Below are 23,899 nucleotides of genomic sequence, written 5' to 3'. Positions count from 1 at the left end.
GACCAGGGCTTGGGGCTGCCAATCCTTGGACATGGCACTGAGACTCTTCCCGGGAAGTGTGACCCGTTCCTGACCTAGGATCAGCATTTCCTTGGCAAGGTTCTGAGTTTGGATTCAAGAAGGAAAGTTGCCTCGGTTAAATTATTAAATATGAAGGCAAAGCCCACATATCTTCTGGAGGTCTCAGTCCTCCTCTGCTTTGGCACCAAGTATGAAATTGCTCAGAGCAATTTAATTTTAATTTCCACCTTCCTCCAATAAAAGAGAGGGGAGGAGGGGGCTTCTCTCGAAGCAGAAATCAAGAACTCTGATTCTGTTTCTAATAGCTCCTGATTTGCAGCTCCATCTTTTTATCCCTGACTAAGTTTGGGGTCTGGGGTTAAGGTCAGCATTGGCTTTAGGAGCCAAGCTTCACTGCCAGGGGTTTTGCTGCTTCCTCAGGCCTCAGGGAGCATTCCCAAAGGGGATTTTGGCTCTGAGGGGCACGGGGGACTCCTGGAGCTCTGACTCTTGGCTCTCTCCGTGGAGCAGTGGGGTGCAGTGCCCAGTGGGGTTTGCAGGACCTGCCCTGCTCTGCGTGGTGCCCTCGGGCTGCGGGGTGTGGGTGATGTGGGCAGAGTCCCCAGGCACTGCCGTGCCCCTGCCCGTGCCAGCTGTGCCCAGGGCACGGCTCCAGCCTGCCCTGTGTGCCACAGAAGTTCTGATTTGCTGTGGGAAGGCAGCTTTTGTTCGGGATTCCTTTCCCCAGCTGCTGCAGACGTGGGGAATGCAGAGTCCTCCCTTCACCTCGTTCCACCCAAAAACATCCGCAGGAGAGCACGGCTGGAGCTGTGCTGATGTTCTGAGTGGGGACAATGGTCCTGCTCCCTGACACCTTGCTGGGGACAGGGGTGGCTCAGAGTCACAGTCACAGAATGATGAGGTTGGAAGAGACCTCCAAGATCATCAAGTCCAACCTGTGCCCCAACACCTCAACCAGACTACAGCACCCAGTGCCATGTCCAGTCTTTTTTAAACACACCCAGAGATGGTGACTCCACCACCTCCCAGGGAAGACAATTCCAGTACTTTATTATTCTTTCGGTGAATTTTTTTTTCCTAATACCGAACCTGAACCTTCCCTGACGTAACTTGAGGCTGTGACCTCTTGTTGTGTCAGGCTCCTGCACGGGACAGCGGCACCGTGGCCAGGCTGGGAGGGGAGTGGGCTCTGTTGGGGGAAAGTGGGCTCTGCTGGGGGGGCTGTGCTGTGCAGGTTGTGCTGGGGGGCTGTGCAGGTTGTGCTGGGGGGCTGTGGCTGTGCAGGTTTTGCTGGGGGGCTGTGCAGGTTGTGTTGGGGGCTGTGCAGGTTGTGCTGGGGGGGCTGTGGCTGTGCAGGTTGTGATGGGGGGCTGTGGCTGTGCAGGTTCTGCTGGGAGGGGAGTGGGTTCTGCTGGGGGGCTGTTCTGTGCAGGTTGTGCTGGGAGGGGAGTGGGCTCTGCTGGGAGAGCTGTTCTGTGCAGGTTGTGCTGGGGGGGCTGTGCAGGTTGTGCTGGGAGGGGAGTGGGTTCTGCTGGGGGGCTGTGCTGTGCAGGTCCTTCTCTCAGCCCAGCCCAGCTCCTGGCTCGCCCCTCCTGCTCAGTTCTAACCCGATGGTGCAGATGGGATCCTCTGTCAATAGCCGGTAGTGCAGATGGATCCCCTGAGCTGCTCAATCCTGAGAACTCCCACATTTGAGGTACTGCTGCAGTCAGAGAGCCTGGGGAGGCTCTCAGGGCACGGATGGAGGGGACACATCTCCTGCAGCACGTCCCACACAGCTGGCAGCACAGAATGGCCAGGAGTTGTGTCTGTGGGCTCACAGTGAGAGGGGACAGAGCTGCCCACCCCGCTGAGGGAGGTGAGGGGGCAGCACGGCCCTGCTGGAAATTTGGGTGGTGGTTTAAGTCCAGGCCAGCAGAGCTGGGTTTGCAGCTGCCAGTGAAGGGCTGCCAGCAAAGGATTTCAGGTGCAACCAGTGCAAATAACAGCTTTGGGCTGTTGGGTTTTTTACATAAGATAAAGGTCTTTGGAGAATTCCTGCGATCCTATAGATTGGAGGTTTTGTTCATGCACAACGACATCAGTTGGGGTTTTTTTGGTTTTGGGTTTTTTTGGGGATTTTTTGTTGGTTTTTTTTTTTTCTTTTTGGGTTTTATCTGGTTATTTTTGGTCACCATTAGGACTAAATTGTTGTTTAGCTAATTTGCAAGCTGGTCTCATCACTGAGAACCTGTCTGAGTTATGTGATGTGCTATCTCATAGCAACACAATGAGAAACAGCTTACACCGATTCGATAAGAACTGCTCTGACAATTAAAGGCACCTCAACTGCTTGGTGAGGGAAGAATGTTGCTGCTTTGGAGGAAATATTTCCCTTCACTGCTGGGGAAGGAAGCCTCCTGCAAGGCAATGGTTGTCATTTTATGTCCTTCGGGTGTTTTTGTTAACATTTCAGAAGTCGGATTAAAACAAGGTAGTTCATGTTTGAGACTCGAGTGCAGTTTGAATTCCTGTAGATTTCTGGGGGGGAATGGTTTGTGCAGAGGTTCTGCAAGCTCTGCCTGGCTCCTGCAGATCCCTGCTGAGCACGGCTCCTGTGGGAGCGTGGCTGCTGCTGTCCCTGCTCAGAGGGTGGCATTGTGCTGCACAGCTCAGCACGGGGCTTGGCAGCGCCCAGGCAGCTGCACATCAGCCTCCAGATCTCCCAAACGTCCAGGAGATGGTTTGCACCTTCAAGAGAAGCCTCTGCTTGCTCTGCCAGGAGGTGTTGGTCGGGAGCCAGCAGTGCCAGGGTGGGGCAGGTGTGCCAGGACAGCGAGTGCTGCTGTCCCCAGGGTGCCAGGTGTGCCAGGACAGCGAGTGCTGCTGTCCCCGGGGTGCCAGGACAGCGAGTGCTGCTGTCCCAGGTGTGCCAGGTGTGCCAGGACAGCGAGTGCTGCTGTCCCCGGGGTGCCAGGACAGTGAGTGCTGCTGTCCTTGGGGTGCCAGGACAGTGAGTGCTGCTGTCCCCAGGGTGCCAGGACAGTGAGTGCTGCTGTCCTTGGGGTGCCAGGTGTGCCAGGACAGCAAGTGCTGCTGTCCCAGGTGTGCCAGGTGTGCCAGGACAGTGAGTGCTGCTGTCCCAGGTGTGCCAGGACAGTGAGTGCTGCTGTCCCCGGGGTGCCAGGTGTGCCAGGACAGCAAGTGCTGCTGTCCCAGGTGTGCCAGGTGTGCCAGGACAGCGAGTGCTGCTGTCCTTGGGGTGCCAGGTGTGCCAGGACAGCGAGTGCTGCTGTCCTTGGGGTGCCAGGTGTGCCAGGACAGCGAGTGCTGCTGTCCCCGGGGTGCCAGGACAGCGAGTGCTGCTGTCCTTGGGGTGCCAGGACCTTTGATGCCCAGAGAGGCTGCCTGGAGCAGGGGCTGTGTTAAAGGAACAAAGCAGGGATTTATTAAAGGGCCTTCAAAGGATGCACCTTGGGCAGTACAGGAGCCTGGCCAAGGCTCTACACCAAGATGGACTCTGAGTCACGAGTGTTCACACTTTTATAAGTTTTGGTCCATTTCCATATTGGGGTTCATTGCCCAATCCCAGCTCCAGGTGCTCCAGTCCCACCCTCCCAGGCTGCTCTCCTCCATTCCCTGCTGTTTGCACTTTCTGGGCTGAAGCTGCAGCGCTGTCCTTGGTTCTGGGCTGGAAAAGGATTGTTGTGTGTGACTGAGCTGTGAGGAGAGCTGCTGGCACTGAGTGTGGAGTTCAGAGTTATTCACCAATGCAGTGCAGAGCCTGGGAAATATGAAAGCTCAAACTTCAGGCATCACCCTCAGGACCAGGATTCAGCCTGGCTGCTTCAGCAGCAAGGAGCTGGAGCTCCAGCACAGCTCCAGCTCTGCTGCAAGGCAAGTCAGCAGCTCAGGCCACAGGAACCCCCTCAGGCTCTCCTCTGGCCGTGCTGGAGCATCTCCAGCTCGGTGTGTGAAGCAGAGTGCAGAGGCAGCCTGGGCAGGGGAGGTTTGGCTGGGATGTCAGGGAGTGCTTCCCCATGGAAGGTGTGCTCAGGCCTTGGCAGAGGTTTGGGGTGCCCATCCCTGGAGGTGCACTCAGAGCTCTGGGCTGGGGCACTGTCGGGCTCTGCTTTGCTTTGCAATGACCCCGAGAGTGTAAAAGCCTTTGCTTCCCAGCCCACACAGCCACAGAGGGAGCCTGGAATGCTTCAGATTGCATTCCCAAGGCTGTTTATTTTCCCTTATCTAGAACATTCTCTCTCTGACCTGCCGAGCTCTGCCTAGCAAGGAGGCTGTGGCATTCTGCCTGCCCTCAGGGCGGTGTTTACCTTTTATATCAAAAGTTACCTATGGTCTGTTTACAGTAACGTGCCAATGTCTGCCATTGATGTTGGGCAGTGTGTCTGTGCCTTAAACCAACAGAAAAGTGTCACCAGCACAGCAAGACATGGAGGGCAAGGAGAAGGAGAAGAAGGCCAGGACACGCCCAAATCCCTCCAGCTTGTACCCCCCTGAACCCCATTCTATAAACACCAAAATTCTACTTTTCCACCCTGTGTTAATTCAAATATCACACTACTCAAACCCTTGTGGTTTGTAATTCCTCACACAGAGTTGGCAGCTTTTTCCACGGGCTGAAATGGAAGCCACAGGCGTTTTTGACTTTGTGCCAAGGTCTCTGAGCCCCCTGCCAGGGTCTGGAGCCAGCCAGGGCAGCCAGAGGGGTGTGCTGGGCTCTGACAGGGCACAGCTGGGACTCCATGACTTTGGAGACCTTTCCCAACCTGATTCAGTGAGATGATGGAGCAGCCACTGCCCCAGAATTGGTGGGAAATACTGTAACCAATATATTGTTGCTGGTTTTTACAAAGACACCTTGTGAAGCTTTCCGGCCGTTGCTGGTGAAAGTGTGGGACCAGCCCCTGGATCTGCGGGCAGGAAAATTCATGGGAGGGTTTTTAGGAGGTTTTATCTACTGCTCTGCTCTTGCTGTCATTTTAAAGTCGAAGGAAGGTTCCAGTCAGACTCTGGACACCTCTGTACATCCGTGTCTGAAGCCCTTCTTTATTGTAAAATGCAGGTGAGCTTGGTGGGAAGAAATGCTGGTGTCTGACTCCAGCTCAGAAGGCTGAATGATTCCTTTATTATAACTGTGCTATAATACATTAATTTACTATTTAAAGGAGATACTAAAACTACAAACCTACTTTTCTAACCACCATCTCTAACTCACTCACAACTTGTGACCCTCTCTGAGAGTCCAGCCACAGGTGGGTTGGGTTGGATTGGGTTGGATTGGATTGGGTTGGATTGGATTGGATTGGATTGGGTTGGATTGGATTGGATTGGGTTGGATTGGATTGGATTGGATTTGGATTGGCCACCAGCCCCAAACAATCCTCACCAGAACCCAACCCAGCAATGACCCCAGGTAAACAATTCTCCAAGCACATTCCACACGGGCAAAAAAAGGAGCAGAAATAGAAATTGTTTTCTCTTTCTGTCCTCTGTGCTCCTCTATGAAAAATCCTGAGAGGGAGAACAATGTGCTGCCACACTTCTTGTCCCTGCTGGCCGGGGGCAGCAGGAATGTGCTCCTCTCCATGCATGTGGCTCCTTCAAGGCTTGGTGTGCAGCTCCCCTCGTCCTCAGAGGTGCTGAAATCCCCGTCTGGGGTGGATGTGGAACCCCCTGGGCAGCCAGTCCTGCCTGCAGCTGGTGCCTTTTTCCTCTGCCAGGAAAAGGTGATCTCTGCAGCCCCCAGGTGATCCCACTTTAAACACCAGCGAAAGTACAGCTCGGGGAGATTGCAGCTTTAATGGAAATGAGTCATCTCTAAAGAGCTGCTGCGTTTGAAGCAGCAATTTGAGCAGAGCTGTGTTAGACTCCGGGCTAGAGCCAAAATTAATGGAGAGCTCTCGAGCTTCCAGGAGTGTTCCCCTGCCCGGATCACTCTTCAGCAAAAGACAATTACTTAAAATATTTCCTAATAGTCAAGAGACTGCAAAGCAACATTCCTCCCTGTAATTGCATTGTTCCTGGCTGCTGTGGGGCCAGGGCTGAGGCCTCCCTGTCCCTTGCAGAGCCTTTGAGCTGATGGTCAGAGGGGTCTGAGTGCAGCTGCTGACACCAGCTGGGGCCACAAAAAGCCAGGTCTGAGCGGTGTCAGCCTAGTGCAACTCTCCATCCCTTGATTTCTTTTTTTTTTTTTTTTTTTTTCATGTTTTTTATCCCAGTAATTGCAGTTTGAAATGGTTCTGCACTAGGGACGTGCTGTAATGATGTTATTACAACCTGATTTTTCCTGGGGTTCAAATACCTGCTGTGGTAGCAAAGGTGCGGTGGAGGCAGCAGATGGGAGCTACAGGAGCTTTGAGAAGTCCCCTTTTGCTTTCATGCTTTTAAACAAAGCTGTGCTGTGGATGCCAAAGAGAGGAAAAGCTCCCAGCATCACTCCTCAGGCATCAGAATCCGTGAAGCTGCTTCTCTTCTGCTCTCCTGACATAAAACCAAACTGGTCTGAGGCTGGGGTGATCTTTTCTGCGCCTCAGAGCTGTGGAGCAAGCAGGAGGCTCTGTGGTGGAGGGTGGTGCCCCCAGGCACGGCCAGGAGCATCACGGAGCCCGTGGCTCTGGCTCTGATTGTGAGAGTCACTGCTGGACTGGGAGAGTTCAGTTCACTTGGAAAAATTCCCTTCAAAATGCTCCATTTCCAGTGCATTTGGAACGAAATTCTGTGCAATGTCAGATGTGTCATCATCCACGTGTTCTGCTGCTTCTGCACCTGGTGGCGTCGGTGGCCAAGAGAGTGCTGAGAAAGGGAAAAGCCAGGAATTGTGTCCAAGGCAGCAATTTCCTGAGTGGGGAGCTCCCAGTGCTCCAGGTGAAGCCAGGTCTGCGCCCAGGCGTGTGCTCAGGAGCTGCTGTCCCTTCCTGAGGAATGGGTGACATCCTTGGAAGGGAGGGAATGTCCCCAGCACACGAAGCCATCCCCTGGGACAAGCTGGGGAGCCTGGTGTGTCCCTGGTGCCCACCACTGCCTCTCCCACGTGGGCTGGGGGAGGCCTGGGCAAGCCCTGCCAGAGCCACACCGAGGGGGGAATTTTCAGCTTCGTTTTTAAATTGCAGTTTTATTTTTTATGGCCCAGACTCTTCCCGGAGCGAAAGCAGCCGGGATTTCGGGGGAGGCCGTGGCCCTGGGTGTGCCACTGTCCCCCCCCAGCAGGGCTGAGCCCTTCCCATCAGCTCACAGCTGCCAGGCTCGCTGGGGAGGGCCAGCCAAACCCTCCCTTTATGTAAACTGCACCTCTTTTTAATACAGAGCAAGAGCTTCGAGACCTTTCATGGCTCCCTCTCATTCTTCATGAGCTACATATGTACATCAGCTCCAACACTCTGTCAGGGAACAGGGGTTTTCAATCAAAAAGACTGTCAGGAAAGCTGATTCACTAACAAGAAAGCTGTCAAGCTGTGACAGCTGCTGTCTTTGCAACCCCAAACAATCTGTTCAGTGCTAACTGTGACTTATGCTTCCATTTATTATACAGCAGTAATGAGTGCTGGCCTCGGCAGCCGCGTTCGGGGCCTCACCTGGCAGCCTCGGAGCACCAGATCCCACCCGGGCTGGATGGGATCCCTGCGCTGCAGGAAACTTCTGCCTCCCGAGCTCTTTGCCCCCGTTCCAGGGCCAGGCCTTTCCTCGTAGCTCAGAGTGGATCTGGGGATTTCATTGCTGCTGGGAGCTGACGAGAGCATGATTTCTGATTGTCCCCTTGGTGCTGAGTAATGGATTTCAGTTTAAACACACGAAACGAGTTTATCCACAGAAACGAGTGGATAAACAGGAATTTGGGCTGGTGCTTAATTATCCCAGCACCTCAGAGATCACAAAATTCCCACCCTGGGAAGGAAGGACCTGAGGGCTCAGGCGGGTGCTGCTGTCCAGGTGTCAGCACTCACGCTGTCAACCTTTAACATGAAAAAAGAGCAAGAGCACCTTGACATCTCCCTCAAGCAAAGTCTTCCAGCTCTGTCTCACCATCCCTGAGTCTGCTTTGCTGCAGTTCTGGCTGATTATTGCCAGCCTGGCCCGTGACAGAGCTGGGCTGGAGCTGATCCCTCCTCCCTGCTGCGGTGCACGTTCAGTGCTGCAGTGTACCCCAAAATCACCTCCTGCAGCTCTGCTGGGCCAAATTCCTTCTGTCCCCTGAGCTTGGGGCGCTCCAGCTGGGCCCAGGAGTGCCTGGCCCTGTGCCAGGTGGTTTGCTGCAGGTAACCAGTCTGTGGGGCACCTCTGGGAGCTCCTGGCCACTTGTGAGCCCAAGTGGTCGGGTGAGGGCAATCCGTTCTCCAGAGAGCCGCAGGGCTCGGGTGTGCGGTGGTGGCCGTGCTGGCTTTGGGGCTCAGGCTGCACTGGGGGCACAGCCAGGCCCCACCTGGGTGTTTGGGGCCGGGGCACTGCGCAGGGGGCCCCCAGCAGGGTCCCCTTCCCCGGGAAGGTGCCCCCGGGCTGGTTTCTCCGTGCCCTCAGTGTCCCCTGCCTGCCCTCCCTGCTGCGTGGGGCTGCAGCAGGGCTCTGCCACATTCCCCACCGACCCTCGGGGACTTGGCTCCTGACTTCCAAACTTTCCTTCCCTGCAAAACCACCAGCTTGCTTCGTGTTTCTTCTCAACTTTAGTTCCTTTTCTTCTCAACTTCACCGCCACAAGATCTACTCAGTAATTCCTGGGAGTGGCTGAAGGCCATTGCTTTTACCTGGCCTGCAGGGAGGGGAGCAGCAGAGGCGAAGCTCTGTGCGTGTTCCCAGCCAGGCTCCGGGCCAGCTCTCCCTGCTGGCGGGCACAGCTGTGTGGCAGTGTCCCTGTCCCTCCTCCCTGCCCCTCTGGGATGCCGAGGCTCGTTTTTCCCTGTCACAAAACTCGCTTTCAGTCAGAAGACTCGTCTTGCCACTGCAGCTCCCAGCTCTGGTGTGCAGAAGCGCCGTGGGGTTTGTCCAGCGTGGCTCTGGTCACCTCCTGCTCAGGGAGGTGCCACTGGCCACGGGGCCCGTGGGTCTCGCTGCTCCTGTCCCCCCTGTCCCCCGTGGGCTCCCCAGCTGCTGCCGGGGTTTGTTCACTGAACATTCCCCGGGGCAGGAGCTGTTCTCTCCAGGGATGTGGGCAGGGGCAGAGGGAGGAGAGGACGGGCAGCTGGGGCACAGTCACGGAACAGGGACTGTCCTGCCCTGGGAGGGGCTCACAGGACCATGGATCCAGCCCCTGGCCCTGCACAGACACCCCAAAATCCCACCCTGGGCATCCCTGGCAGCATCCAAACCCTCCTGGAGCTCCGGCAGCCTCGGGCCGTGCCCATTCCCTGGGGATCTGGGCAGTGCCAGCACCCTCTGGGGGAAGAACCTGTCCCAAAACCCAGCCTAACCCCCCCAGGCCCAGCTGAGAGAGGGGAGCCTCCCCTGGCCTGGGGTGAGGCTGCCCCAGCCCGCCCTGGCTGTGGTGCCCAGCGCTCCCAGTCCGTGTTTGATCCCGGATCCCGCTGCAGGGACACGGAGCGGTGGCTGGAGCTGCACCCTCGGCTGCTGCTCAGGGAAGGGTTTGTGTCCCCACGCTGGAGCAGCTCCTTTAGCAGGGGATCAAACTGCATTGACAGAGCTGCCTCAAAGGGAGTGCGGGGAGAAAAGCGCTTTGCTGGAAAATAAAAGGATTAAAGAGATGCGGCAGGGAGATAAGCCCCAATGGCCAGAGAAACAAAGCAGTCCTTCCGACCTGCCTTTTCTTCTGCAGCTCCCTCTAGGTCTTTGTTTGCTTTGCTGCTTTTTGGGAGGCTTCGTTAAGTTCTTTCCTCTTGTTGGTTTTTTTTTTTTTTTTTTTTTTATCCCTGACATACTGTAAAACAGATTGTCCAGGTTTCCTGTCTGGCGGCCCATGATTTATTAAGTATTATTCTGTGCTGCTGATTTTGGTGTTTTCCACCCACAGACCAGTCACCCGTGGGTTATAAGCTTTGCGCTCAGCACAGGGAGGTTTTCTGTCCAAACCCATAAATGGCACAGCAGGCAGGGATTTGGGGGATCCGTGAGCTGGAGCCGAGGGAGGAGCACGTTTTGGGGAGCAGATGTGCCCTGTGGCATCCCAGCTCCCGGGCAGGGAATGCCTGGAGGGGCTGACACACTAATCCACGGTGGAAGTACAGGGCTGGGAAAGGGAGAGCTGAAGGAAGGCACATTTAGATGGGGCACTGGGAAGGGAATCCTGGCTGGGATGGAATTCCCAGAGCAGCTGTGGCTGCCCCTGGATCCCTGGCAGTGCCCCAGGCCAGGCTGGAGGGGTTTGGAGCAGCCTGGGACAGGGGGAGGTGTCCCTGCCATGGCAGGGGTGGCACTGGGTGGGATTTGGGGCGCCCCCAACCCAAACCAGTCTGGGATGCAGTGAAAAGCTCCAAGGAGACCCTGTGCTCCATCTAGAACTGAATTCTTCCCCACATCTCCTGTGTTTGCATACACAAGGTATGGAAATGTGCGTGTCGGGGTGGCAGTGAATCCACGATGCTGATAAGCCGTGGAGAAAAGCTGGAATAAATCAGCCTGCTGCTTGCTGAGCCCAGTGGTTGTTCCAGTCGTGTCTCTCAGATGTTTCTGCACGGCAGAGAAGGTTCTGACACGAGGAGCCATTATTAAACCACTCCATTAATCTGGGGAGAGGGAGGGCTGCTGTGCTGAATAAATTAGAAAAATTAAATAATCCAGAGTGTCGAAAGCCCATCTTAATTATTTAAAGTACAAGTAGCACTGTCTGACTTGTTACTGCGTTGGTAAAACACTCGGAGCGTGCATATACAGAAAAGAATATATTTGAATATTGCTGATATCTGTTCTTCTGAGCACAAAACACATCTCAGAAAACCTGTTCTGTTACCTGGAATTTTTTATCTTAACGCCCTGGAAAGCAATTTCACTAACAAAAGATGGCATTAGGATGCCAAATTAAAAGCTGATGAAAACAGGGAAAATAAAAGATCTTTTTTTTTCCTTGACATTTACAATTAATGCCACAGAAATGTTGGTTTAATCAGACAATATGGGGGCTCACAAAGGTGAAATTGGAAGTTTCCAGCCCTGAATGCTCGTGTAAAAGTTAATAAATTCAGCTCGTAATCATTATGCACATGCTAGTTATAATAATTTACTGTCCATACCAAATCTTTATAAGCATTGTAATTAAATATAAAATGCACATTAGAATTATAATGAGTAATTAGGGCAACATAACTAATGCGCCTAAAAGTCCCGAAGCTCATTAAAATGTTGCAAGAGGAAACGGGCTGGGGCTGGAGCGGGTGCATTCCCTGTGCCTGGGAATGCCATGGGTCTAACTCTTCCTTTAGACTGGGAAGCAAAATGGAAATATCTGGGATGGGGACCAGGTCCAACAGGCCTTTGGGCTGGTTTTGAGCAGAACCTCAGGGGTAAATTTGGGTTTCCACACGAAGGTGTTGGGGAGCTCAGAGGTGCAGAGTCAGAACCAGGGACTGGTTTGGGTTGGGAGAGACCCTAAAGCCCATCTCATCCCAGCCCTGCCGTGGGAGGGACTGTGCCAGGCACGTTCTTCTCTCTCTCAGGATTTTTTCATAGAGCAGCACAGAGGAGAGAAAGAGAAAACAATTTCTATTTCTGCTCCTTGTTTTGCCCATGTGGAATGTGCTTGGAGAATTGTTTGCCTGGGGTGATTGCTGGGTTGGATTCTGGTGAGGATTGTTTGGGGCTGGTGGCCAATCCAACCCAATCCAACCCAATCCAACCCAATCCAACCCAATCCAATCCAATCCAATCCAACCCAACCCAACCCAATCCAATCCAATCCAATCCAACCCAACCCAATCCAATCCAATCCAATCCAATCCAACCCAACCCAACCCAACCCAACCCAATCCAATCCAATCCAATCCAACCCAACCCAACCCAATCCAATCCAATCCAACCCAACCCAACCCAATCCAATCCAATCCAATCCAATCCAATCCAATCCAATCCAACCCAATCCAATCCAATCCAATCCAATCCAACCCAATCCAATCCAATCCAACCCAATCCAACCCAATCCAATCCAACCCAATCCAACCCAATCCAATCCAACCCAATCCAATCCAACCCAATCCAACCCAACCCAATCCAACCCAATCCAATCCAACCCAATCCAATCCAATCCAACCCAATCCAATCCAACCCAATCCAATCCAATCCAACCCAACCCACCTGTGGCTGGACTCTCAGAGAAGGGCACGAGTTGTGAGTGAGTTAGAGATGTCAGTCAGAACAAGCAGGTTTGTAGTTTTAGTATCTCCTTTAAATAGTAAATTAATGTATTCTAGCACAGTTATAATAAAGAAATCATTCAGCCTTCTGAGCTGGAGTCACACACCAGCATTTCTTCCCACCAGGTTCACCTGCATTTACAATAAGGGACCCCATCCACAGCCCAGGTCCCGTTCAGCCTGGCCTTGGGCGCTGCTCTGTGTGGGGTGGCACCTGTGAGGGTCCCTCGTGGTGACACCGAGCCCTCGGTGGCACCTGGCACCAGCTCTCCTCCCTGCCACCCCTCTGGCCAGACCCCTCCTATGTGATCCACCAATCTGTGGTTTTGGGGACAGCGAGTGGGAGGTTTGGCTCAGGGCCAGCTGTCCCTCCCGAGCCACCTCGCAGGGGACAGAGGGACAGACGGGCAGGGCACTGGGAACGCTCCGGAGCTGCGGCTCGGAGCACCCACCCCACCGAGCCTTTCCCAGCAAGGCACTTAGAGCTCCCGGGGAAACTGCCACGAAGCAGTTCCTGTAACTCATTTCCAAGCCAGAAATTAGGCATTTATTTGAAGTGCCCTGCTCTGCAGGGATGAACCACAGGAGGGGATTGAACAAGGAGCCGCTGTGGGGACAAAAAACCTCCGGATCTGAGTCAGAGGAGCCAGGGCTGCCGACAGACACAGATAATCACATTTCCCCTCTATCATTTTATTTAACCGTTATTTAGGAGACCTAGAAATGACAAATGCATTTTAAATTATTAGTTTTACACCAGGTTTTCTCATTAACGTCCCTGTTAGGTTTTATTGCAGTGTCTCGCCCAGCCGCTGATTTGTCTGGATAATGCTGCCCTGGGAGCTGTGGGGGGCTGGCACCCCTTCCCTCCCCCTGCAGCCTCTCTCAGCTGTCCTCTCCCAGCCTTCCCTCCCTCCCCCTGCTGCCTGTCTTTGAGCCAAGGTGTTATTTCCTCGCTGGCTGTTTATTGCTGTTTATGATGGGCTGCTCGGCAGGAATCCCTCCCCTCACACCTGCTCCAGGGGAAGCTTCAGCTGTGGGAGTTTGGGGCAGGGCTGGAGCTGGAGTCTCGCTTCAGTCCCACCCCTCCCTTCAGCCTCAGCTGCTTTTTAACCAAATTTCTGCTCCCAGTTGATTGTCTCTCCCCATTCCAGGGCAGACCTGGGCCGTGTGAGCAGCAGGTTTGGGGTGTGGGCTCTCACCTGCAGCTGCTCAGGCTTCCAGGTCTGATGGATTTCTGGCTCCTTAATTAGTGCTCCAGGAACACAACTGCATCCCACAGTTTGTCTTCAGACTAAAAGCCATAAAATAACCTGACAGTGATAAATCCAGGAGATGGTGGCTCCAGCTATCTCTGCTTTGTGTTTCCATGCCTGTACTAACCAGGGATTTCCTGGAGCAGGGAACATTGATTTCAATTCTTGTTCCGAACAAACAGAAGCTGAAATCCTCCTCAAAGGGACATCTGAGAAAATTTCCTCCTCAGAACTTTTCCAGCAGTTTCAAAGCCAGCAGCAGAGCCTGGAATTGTTATTTGGAGCTGGGGTGCAGCTGGCATCCCCTTCCCAGCTGCCCGAGAAGCAGCAGTAAGCTGCAGGTTTTTATGCACCAGCTCATCCTGAAACACATTGTCAGGGATGTTCTGCTTTTGTGCAAAAAGCAGCCAGCCAAGCAAGACAAAAATATCCCCAAAACACCACGAGAAGGTGAGCAGGCTCAGGGGGAAGCAGCAAGGTGGTGCCTCTTAGAACAGGAGCTTGGGCTTTGCTCTTCCAGTGGTGGCACCTTTCACACAGCCTGAGGGAAGGAGTGGGAATGTTTCACGTGTCCCTGTTGTTTTGATGCAGTAACAAAACCAATCTGTACGTTTTCTGTATGTTTGCTTATGCAGATTCTGGAGAAGTAGCCGTGCAAATTGCTTATACATGTGCTCTCCCCTTCGATCCTTAACGTTACCAGGCGAAAGCTAATGGATTTATGGATTGGTTTGCTGTAATCATTGGATGAGGAGGCTGGAGGCAAGGGCTGAGTCTGAGAGTCTGATGGAAGAGGGAGAAGCAGCTCTGCTTTAAGCCCAGGTGAAGCTCCCTCTCCCAGTTTAGTTAAAACCAGGGACTGTGCTGAGTGCTGGGGTATTGTGAATGCAGGTGAGCTTGGTGGGAAGAAATGCTGGTGTCTGACTCCAGCTCAGAAGGCTGAATGATTTCTTTATTATAACTGTGCTAGAATACATTAATTTACTATTTAAAGGAGATACTAAAACTACAAACTTACTTGTTCTAACCACCATATCTAAGTCACAACTCGTGCCCCTCTCTGAGAGTCCAGCCACAGGTGGGGTGGATTGGATTGGGTTGGATTGGATTGGATTGGATTGGATTGGATTGGATTGGATTGGACTGGATAGGATTGGATGGGATTGGATTGGATTGGATTGGATTGGGTTGGGTTGGGTTGGATTGGATTGGATTGGATTGGATTGGGTTGGGTTGGATTGGATTGGATTGGATTGGATTGGATTGGATTGGATTGGATTGGGTTGGATTGGCCACCAGCCCCAAACAATCCTCACCAGAATCCAACCCAGCAATCACCCCAGGTAAACAATTCTCCAAGCACGTTCCACATGGGAAAACAAGGAGCAGAAAGAGAAATTGTTTTCTCTTTCTTTCCTCTGTGCTGCTCTATGAAAAATCCTGAGAGAGAAGAATGTGCTGCCACACTGGGGCTGTTTGCTGCCCCTGGCCACGGCAGCTGCCTTCCCAGCAGATTCCCTTCCTGCAGTGTGGGACGTGGCTGTCACTGCTCTGCAGGCTCACAGAAAACATTCCAACCTGTGTCACAAGGAGGGCTTTGGCCACTTAAACACCTCCCAAGGACTGGCAAAGGCAGGGTTTGCCCCGGATTTGGGCACATGAGGCTTGGCAGAGCTGGGTGCTGGGCACTGCCAGGGTAAAGCACACAAAGGAAGAGCCCTCAGAAGGGTTTGGGATGATCCACACAGGATATGGGCATGCAAAAGGCAGTGCAAAGGACAGGGATGCAGAGGCAAGGCTGCACAAGGGTCTAGCAGTGCTCAGCCGTGGAGTATTTCAGATTTACAAAGCGATTTGATGGGGTTTACTGTAATTACAGCAATGCTCAACTACAGAGCTGAGATAGCTGCGCCCATCCAAGATCGGCTCACACTCAGGTAAAACCAGGTGTGCACCTGCTTCCAGGTGTGGAAATAGCCTGTCCACCATTCCCTGTGCTTCAGTGAGATATTCCCATCCATCCTTTGCCTTCCCCCAGGGAGGGGTTTGCACCTGGAGAAGGGTGGGGCTCACTCAGCACTGCTGCTTTGGGGCTGAAGATGCTTCCTGTGGCCACCACCCAAGCACCCAGCACCTCCTGGGCTTTATTCCCAGCTTTTCCAAGAGCTCCTGGCAAGGCCAGGCTCAGCTGGGGTGGTCCCAGGACCCTTCAGCACTCGGGTGGTTCAGCCAGGGCTCCTGAGGAGCTCGTGGATCTGGGCTGGGGGAGCAGCACCACGACGTGAGGCAGGCAGAGCTCCCCGTGCCCATAAACACCTTAAAGCAACATCTGGAGAGCTGCTCGGGAAAAAATAAACAGATTTTTATTTATAAGTTATGTGGTTTGGTTTTTACAGCGTTTTGATGATGCACATAAATTATTGTTTAAAACAGAGAACGTAAAAAGTTCCAGGAGGAGGCAGTTGCTACCTTTGATAATCTGTTTCCTGAGGAATTTGCTGTGTTTTATTTTCAGCTGGCGGTTCCTTCTGCTGGCACCTGGAAAACCTGACAATTGCTTTTCATCTTTATTTGTGTCTGCGGTTCTAAGCTCAAAAAGTTTATTACTATTTACAATGTTTACTATTTAAAAAGACAAAATGCACTTACCGAAACAACTCCATGTGCGGTGGAATGATGGGAAAGTCGCTTTTCTCTGGTATTTGTGGTTGGCTCATAATTTTGGAGGCTTACTCTGTTAGTTTGAGGTCTCAAAAGTTTGGGGGTGAGTGCAGCCTGTGCAGGAGACAAGGGGTGCTGGCCCTGGGGACCTGCCACACCCTTGCAGTGACAGGGTCCCCCAGTGCTGGGGGCTGCTGTGCCTTTCCCAGTGCTCAGGATTTAAACGCTGATAGCTAATTAAAGAATGCTGCTAGCTGTGGGTTGTGCTGGGGAACTGAAAAGCAGCTCTTTCCAGGACTGGACTGCTGTGTCTCCACGTCTCAGCTGGGTTTCCACACCGGGCACACGGAGCAGGATGTGCAGCGTGGGATATTTTCCCTCTGCTGGAGCACACAGTGCCGGAACGTGGCTCGAGCTGGAGAAAAGCCCTTGGAGGGGCCGAGAGGAGCAGCGGCGTTGGGTGACCTGCCTGTCCAGATGCCAATGTCCATTTATTTCACAATTCTTATTTTTCAGTTGTCCCCACAATTCAGGAACTTAAATCCAGCGGTGTGATGCTTGGAGGGAACGGCCTGATCCGGTGCGAAGGTGCAGGAGTGCCTGCCCCGGTCTTTGAGTGGTACAAAGGAGAGAGGAAGTAAGTAGCCACTGCTCGCCCACCCCTCGTGTGCCAGGGCTGCTGCCAGGCTGGGGCTGCCCCGGGGTGCCCATTCCAGCAGCTCCCCCAGCTCCAGCAGGGCTGCTTGGAGCTGCTGGGGCTGCCCCGTGGCCGCGGCTCCTGCTCTGTCAGAGTGGAAATGGCAACAGCCTGACGTCCAAAGGAGCTGCAGGAACTCCAGCCTTTGAAGGGGGACAGCCAGAAAAGCACTGGGGGAAACCTGCAAAAAGGATTTCTGTTTAATTTGTCTTCCTCACCTTTGAGAGCAGGGCTTTGAGGAGGTGTGGATGGTGCCCTGGTTGTGCTCCCTGGGGTGAGCTCTGCAGGTCGCTGCAGCCAAGGGGGTCAGGGGAGCACTGAACCCTAAAACCTGGCCGTGTGTTCTGGGTCTGTGTGGGCCCTTCTGGGTCGGCAACAGCACCTCTGCAGAGTCACCTTCGTTCCAAAGGCAGCTCATTAAACAGGGAGGAGCTTTGCTTTTGAGCAGGACATTTTGGGTTACAGCTCTGGGCCCTTGCAGGAGCTCGTTTCTCTTGGGTTCACACGCTGCTGCAGAAGCAGGTGGATATTGTCCCTTGTGGCTGGGAAGCTTCGGGAATTTCCCAGCTTCCAAGTGCTGGGTTTGTCAGCTCGAACATCCCATTAAACCTGGGAGCTGGCAGGAGAATATTAATGACCCTTTTTCACAGAAAGCCATCTGTCAGCTCCTTCCTCAGCTGCTCCCCTCCTGCAGCACGAGCTGCTGTCCTCCTCCCTCTCTGCTGAGCCACGGCATTCCACCATATCCTAAAGCTTCTCTTCCACTGATCTTTCCTCTATGGACCAGGAATGTTTCTCCTGTGTTGGTGAAATCCATCTGCACCCCATTCCCATGGCTGCTCGTGGCTGTGTTGTGTGGTGCCCATCCCGGGGCCGTTGCAGCACAAACACCCTTTCTGTGGGAATATTTCAGAGCAGGTTTTGGCACTCCAGGTTCAATTAGCAGCTCCCAGCATGCTGATCACCTTTCTGTTTGTAACTCTGCCCAAACTCCTCCCTGCTGAGCACATTCAGTGCCATGGCAGCAGCAGGAGAGGAGAAGCAGAGCATTTCAGGACACCCGAGCTGTGCTTCTGCTCCTGTTCTGGTGGGTGCTTCACCTCAGCAGGAAAAGCTCTGTCCTGCTGGCTCTTGCTGCTCAAATACTGGGTTAAATCTAATGCTCCATCCTTTCAGGAGCTGGGCTCTGATGATCCTTGGGGGTCCCTTCCAGCTCAGGGGATCCTGTGAGCCGTGTTGGTGCTGGGGATCTCTAAGCCCCATCCCTTGCAGGAAAGAGGAAAATACCCAGAGGTATATATATATATATATATATATATATATATTTTTTTTTTTTTTGGCTGGTTTTGAATCCAGTGTCTCCCCTCTGCCTCTGGATGATGGGCAGCCAGCTCAGGATGAGTGTTGGCCAGCTCAGGATGGACCTTGGCTAGCACAGGATGAGCCGTGGCCAGCTCTGGCCCTGCTTTGGTGCAGAGCTGAGAAGGTTCAGCTCTCTCACAGGAGCATCTCCTTTGCCCTGCAGATAATTTGCAGCCGAGCTCCACAGCTGAATTTACTCCCTGGGAGGGCACACCCTGCTGGATTCTCAGCTAACACAATAGAGAGGATCCCATTCTTGTCAGATGCTCTTGGGCTGGGACTCCTCTTTCTTAGAAATCTGGATGGATTGTTCAATAAATTAGCAGTGGGAGCTAGCCCTGCAATCAGAACTGTGCGTGCAGTGTCTGAAACAAGGCTTTCGGGGGTGGAAATTGCATCGTTGTTACTGAGATTGATGTAGATCCAAACACACCATTCCCAGACTCCAGGGATCACCTCATCATAAAATAACCATTAAAGCTAAACACAGAGGCAGTAACAGACTGCACTGACTTAAAGTTATTGCTCTTTGAGGCAACAGGAGAGAGAGGGGGTGATTCTGCCTAATCACTGACCTCCCAGGAGTTCTGCTCAGGAACTGCACAGGATGGGGAGAGCTAGAGAAAATCTGGGGGAGAGGTTACTAAAAACACCTCAAAATTGTCCTAGAAACATCACATGGTTGGGTTGGAAGGGATCTTAAAGTTTACCCCATTCCAATGCACCTTCCACTGCCCCAGGCTGCTCCAAGGCCTGTCCAGGGATGCAGGGGCACGTCCAGGGATGGGGTGTCAGGAACGGGTGTGCCTGTGAAGATTGTTCACAGGGACTCCCTGTGCGGAGCAGAATGGCTTCACTGCTCTGAACCCAGGCTGCTCTCAGGCTGTGCTCTGGGCTTGCAGAAATTACAGCTCAGACTTAAACAGCCACAGGGAAGAAGCCCCGAAGTCACCTAAATGAAATATTAAAGTATTAATTCCCTTTTCCCTCTCAAAGCAAACAAGACTTACATTTGAAATGACAACGCTCATTATCGTGGCTTCATCAGTTATAACACGGTGCAGGTATTCTGGGATGGAAGGGGCAGGGCCCGGGGCTGGGCATGCCTGGGAGCCGTCCCTGCAGCGAGGAGGAGCTCGCTCTTCCCTGTGGGAGAGGCACAGGGCACAGGGGAAGGAGCGTGCAGGGTGGCTGCACACACCCACAGTGCTGTTTGCACACCCACAGTGCTGTTTGCACACCCAGAGCCCTGTTTGCACACCCAGAGTGATGCTGTGCACACCCACAGTGCTGTTTGCACACCCAGAGCACTGCTGTGCGCACCCACAGTGCTGTTTGCACACCCACAGTGCTGTTTGCACACCCACAGTGCTGATGTGCACACCCAGAGTGCTGTTTGCACACCCAGAGCACTGCTGTGCTCACCCAGAACTCTGCTGTGCACACCCGGAGTGCTGCTGTGCACACCCAGAGCCCTGTTTGCACACCCATAACTCTGCTGTGCACACCCAGAGCACTGCTGTGCTCACCCAGAGCACTGTTTGCACACCCAGAGCACTGCTGTGCACACCCAGAGCCCTGTTGTGCACACCCAGAACTCTGCTGTGCACACCCAGAGCACTGCTGTGCACACCCAGAACTCTGCTGTGCACACCCAGTGCTGCTGTGCTCACCCAGAGCCCTGTTGTGCACATCCAGTGCTGCTGTGCACACCCAGAGCCCTGCTGTGCACACCCAGAGCACTGCTGTGCACACCCAGAACTCTGCTGTGCACACCCAGAACTCTGCTGTGCACACCCAGAGCACTGCTGTGCACACCCAGAACTCTGCTGTGCATACCCAGAGCACTGCTGTGCACACCCAGAGCCCTGTTGTGCACACCCAGAACTCTGCTGTGCACACCCAGAACCCAGCTGCAGCCCGGCAGTCACTGGGTGAGGCCCAGCAATAAATGATTATATAATAAACAATGATATAATTAACGATGATGTAATAACTGATAAATGTGAGCTCAGTGCTGAGCACAGCCGAGCCGCACACGGTGCTGCGAGTTCCCCAGGAAGAGCTCCTGCTCCTCCAGCTGCACACAGACACCCCTGGGCAGCTCTGGCCAGCTCCTGCTCGGGGAACTGTGTGCCCATCGGTGTGCACCTCTGTTCTCTGGGAACTGTGTGCCCATCAATCTGCACCTCTGTTCTCTGGGAGCTGTGTGCTCACTGACCTGCATCTCTGTTCTCTGGGAACTGTGTGCCCATCGCTCTGCACCTCTGTTCTCTGGGAACTGTGTGCTCACTGACCTGCACCTCTGTTCTCTGGGAACTGTGTGCCCATTGCTCTGCACCTCTGTTCTCTGGGAACTGTGTGCCCATCGGTGTGCACCTCTGTTCTCTGGGAACTGTGTGCCCATCAGTGTGCACCTCTGTTCTCTGGGAACTGTGTGCCCATCGGTGTGCATCTCTGTTCTCTGGGAACTGTGTGCCCATCGATCTGCACCTCTGTTCTCTGGGAACTGTGTGCTCACTGATCTGCATCTCTGTTCTCTGGGAACTGTGTGCCCATTGCTCTGCATCTCTGTTCTCTGGGAACTGTGTGCTCACTGATCTGCACCTCTGTTCTCTGGGAACTGTGTGCCCATCGGTGTGCACCTCTGTTCTCTGGGAACTGTGTGCCCATTGCTCTGCACCTCTGTTCTCTGGGAACTGTGTGCTCACTGATCTGCACCTCTGTTCTCTGGGAACTGTGTGCCCATCGATCTGCATCTCTGCCCAGCCCCGTTTGCTCCAGGACTTCCAGCCCTGAGCCCTCTGTGCCAGCCCCTTCCCAGCAGGGCTCGGGGGAAGGGGATGTGGGGGCAGAGAGGGGAGGGCCCCGAGCTGGCACCCCTGGGCAGCCTGGGGGGCAGCCTGGGGGGCAGCCTGGGGGGCAGCAGGTCACAGCAGGCAGGGACCCTCAGTTGTTTTCAGGCAGATGTCACCTGGGACAGGGCATGGCCACAGCAAAGATCCCAGCACTCCATTTTTTTCTGGGGGGAAAAAAGGAGGTGAACCTTACAGCTGAAATGGAGACGGCGGAGCTCAGACTTTGGTTATGGGCCAAAGGTGTGGAGCTGGCTGGGAAACAGCTGGTGCTACCCAGACCAGACTGGGTTGGGTTGGAGAGGACCTTAAATCCCACCCAGGGCCACCCCTGCCGTGGCAGGGACACCTCCCACTGCCCCAGGCTGCTCCAGCCCCAGTGTCCAGCCTGGCCTGGGGCACTGCCAGGGATCCAGGGGCAGCCACAGCTGCTCTGGGCACCCTGTGCATGGGAGCAGCACAGCAGGGGAGGTTTGGGAGTGAAGAACTCTTTTGGAATTTTCTGCAGGAGAGGCAGGAAGCAGAGGGACAGCCACTGGTGGGTTTAGAGGAGAACATCCACGTGCAGAGGCTGAAGGGACAAATTTCCACCTGGCACAGAAGTTTTCTCTTTCTGGACAGAAAGTGAATCTTCCAAGAGCAGTGTTCACCCCAAGCCCGGCGCCACAATCCCATTTTTCCTACGTTTTCATGCCCATGGGGTGTGGCACATCCTCTCCCCAGCCCTGGGCTGGAAGAGCAGAGTCCTTCACAGCACCACAACCTGCCCAGGGAGGAGAAATCCCTGCGTGAGCAGCACCTGCAGGGGTCTGATGGGAAGAGAGGCACCCCCGTAGCAATGAGCAAGGTTCAGTCCACAACCTGCACAAGTGCAGGCAATGACACATCTGCCAAGGTTTTCAGACAGAACGGTGGGAGATGGCATTAATTCCCGGGATATATGATGATATCCTTCAATATAGCAGACAAAAATTGCATTCTTAATCCAAAACTCTGCTCCTTATGGGAAATAGAAGGAATTATGAGTAATAACTGTAGCGAGTTTTTAATAACACGATTCCCCTTCTCGTCTCCTTGTTTGATCAGACGTGGTTTGCCTACGACAACATCATTAAAGTTGGTTCTCCTGCTTTGTCCCGGTGCCCAGCAATGCTCCTGACACGGCTTTGGGAGCAGTATCCACACACCTGCATTTTTTCCTATGAATTTGGGGTGGGAAGCTCAAAGCTGGCTGAGAGGAGTCCTGATTTGGCTTTTTTTCTGTGCTTCATTACCTGATCCTGCCCAGGCTGCTGCCTCAGCAGTGCTGCTGGAGCATTTTGTCCCTAATTGCAAGGCTCATTTGCAGCTGTAGAGCCCCATAAATGAAACCATGGCCACAGTCCTGGCTCCTAATCCTCACCTGCCACCAGCCAGAGCTGTGAAAGCGCACAACAAACTCCAGGGGCTGAAAAAACCCTCTTGGAAAGACTTACCAGGACCCCTTTCTGCTCCAGGGAGGGTATTTCAATTCCCAGCTGGCTTTGCCCAGTTTAAAATCTGAGCTCTGCATCCAGAAGTTTCTGTCCCTGCTCCTCCAGGCGGGCAGGGCTGTGGGTGTTGCTTTTCTCTCAGCTGCAGGACACGCAGGCAGCAGCGTTCCCCTCAGCACCCCCAGCCCCAGGGCTGCCCATGGCCTTTCCTCAGGGCCAGGAACTGTGCTCAGCACAGGCCCTGGCAGCTTGCAAAGAGCTCACCGTGCTCCCGGGGCTGTCTGCAAAACCAGGACAGAAAAGAGAGCTGTGGAGAAAAAAAACAAAAAAAAAACAAACAAAAAAAAATCTTGGTTGTGGTATATGAGTTATAGACATTTTCTTTTTGCTTTCTAGACTGATCAATGGTCAACAAGGAATCACTATTAAAAATTATAGTACAAGATCCCTTCTTACTGTTACCAATGTGACAGAAGAGCACTTTGGCAACTATACTTGTGTCGCTGCCAACAAGCTAGGGACGACCAATGCCAGCCTGCCTCTCAACCGTAAGTAACGGGGACGTGTGGCCCGTGCTCAGGGTTGGTTCTTCCCAGCCCCGTGGGTTCCACAGCCCAAGAGGAGCAGTGTGCTCGCTCCCCCTGAACGCCTGGAGGTGCCCCTGCGCCCGGCACCGTGCTGGGGAAGGGTTTGGGTTCTGACTTTGGGTTCTGTGGTGCGTTTTGGGGGGATCAGGGGCTGTGGCTGTGCCAGAAATCGCAGTGACCCCACGCTGCCACGGTGGCGCGGAGGCACAATGGGCGCAGCCACAGCTCCCAGCCCACGGGGCACTGCCAGCCCAGGGCAGAGATTTTCCAGCACATTGCCAGGAACAGCCTGAGCTGCAGTCCCGGGATGTGCCAGAGTTGTGTCCCAGCTCGGTCTGTCACTCGCTGGTGCAGAGCAGTGAAATCTCTGGGAGGAGGCAGTGAGCAGTGTGAGAGGCGAAGCGCTGGATGCTCGGCGAGGGGGTTGCCCAAAAGGGGACCCAAGGAGCTGCTGGGGAGGAATTTTTGTCTGTGGCTTGGTAGCATCTCAGTGCTGTTGGGTGTCCAGCCGTCTGCTGGTGGATCCAAAGGTGTTAATGGTGGAGCTCTGGTGCTGCTCTGGTCTGATGGTGAGAAAAGAGAGACAAAACTCCGGCTGTATCCTACACGTACGGATATTCCTCACTGCGTGGAAATGCAGAGTTTCAGTTGCTTGAATCCCACAGTTGTTGCCTTCCTTCCATGAAATTTCCTCCTGAACG

The 23,899-nt window shown here is 53.7% G+C and overlaps 1 protein-coding gene across 2 annotated transcripts in view; it reads left to right on the top strand.

Annotated features, from left to right (window-relative positions):
- NEGR1 (neuronal growth regulator 1) overlaps positions 1 to 23,899 on the top strand; it is a 186,050-nt gene that overhangs the window by 118,956 nt on the left and 43,195 nt on the right. For both annotated transcript variants that reach the window (XM_053985138.1, XM_053985137.1), the window contains exons 5-6: positions 16,742 to 16,862; positions 23,008 to 23,159. In XM_053985138.1, coding sequence (XP_053841113.1) covers positions 16,742 to 16,862; positions 23,008 to 23,159 — 273 coding nt within the window. The remainder of the gene's footprint in view (positions 1 to 16,741; positions 16,863 to 23,007; positions 23,160 to 23,899) is intronic.

This window comes from Vidua macroura, chromosome 9, assembly GCF_024509145.1.
Source record: "Vidua macroura isolate BioBank_ID:100142 chromosome 9, ASM2450914v1, whole genome shotgun sequence".
NCBI classification, from domain to species: Eukaryota; Metazoa; Chordata; class Aves; order Passeriformes; family Viduidae; genus Vidua; species Vidua macroura.
Note: the sequence above shows the minus strand (reverse complement) of the source record. Positions and strands in the feature narration are given on the sequence as shown.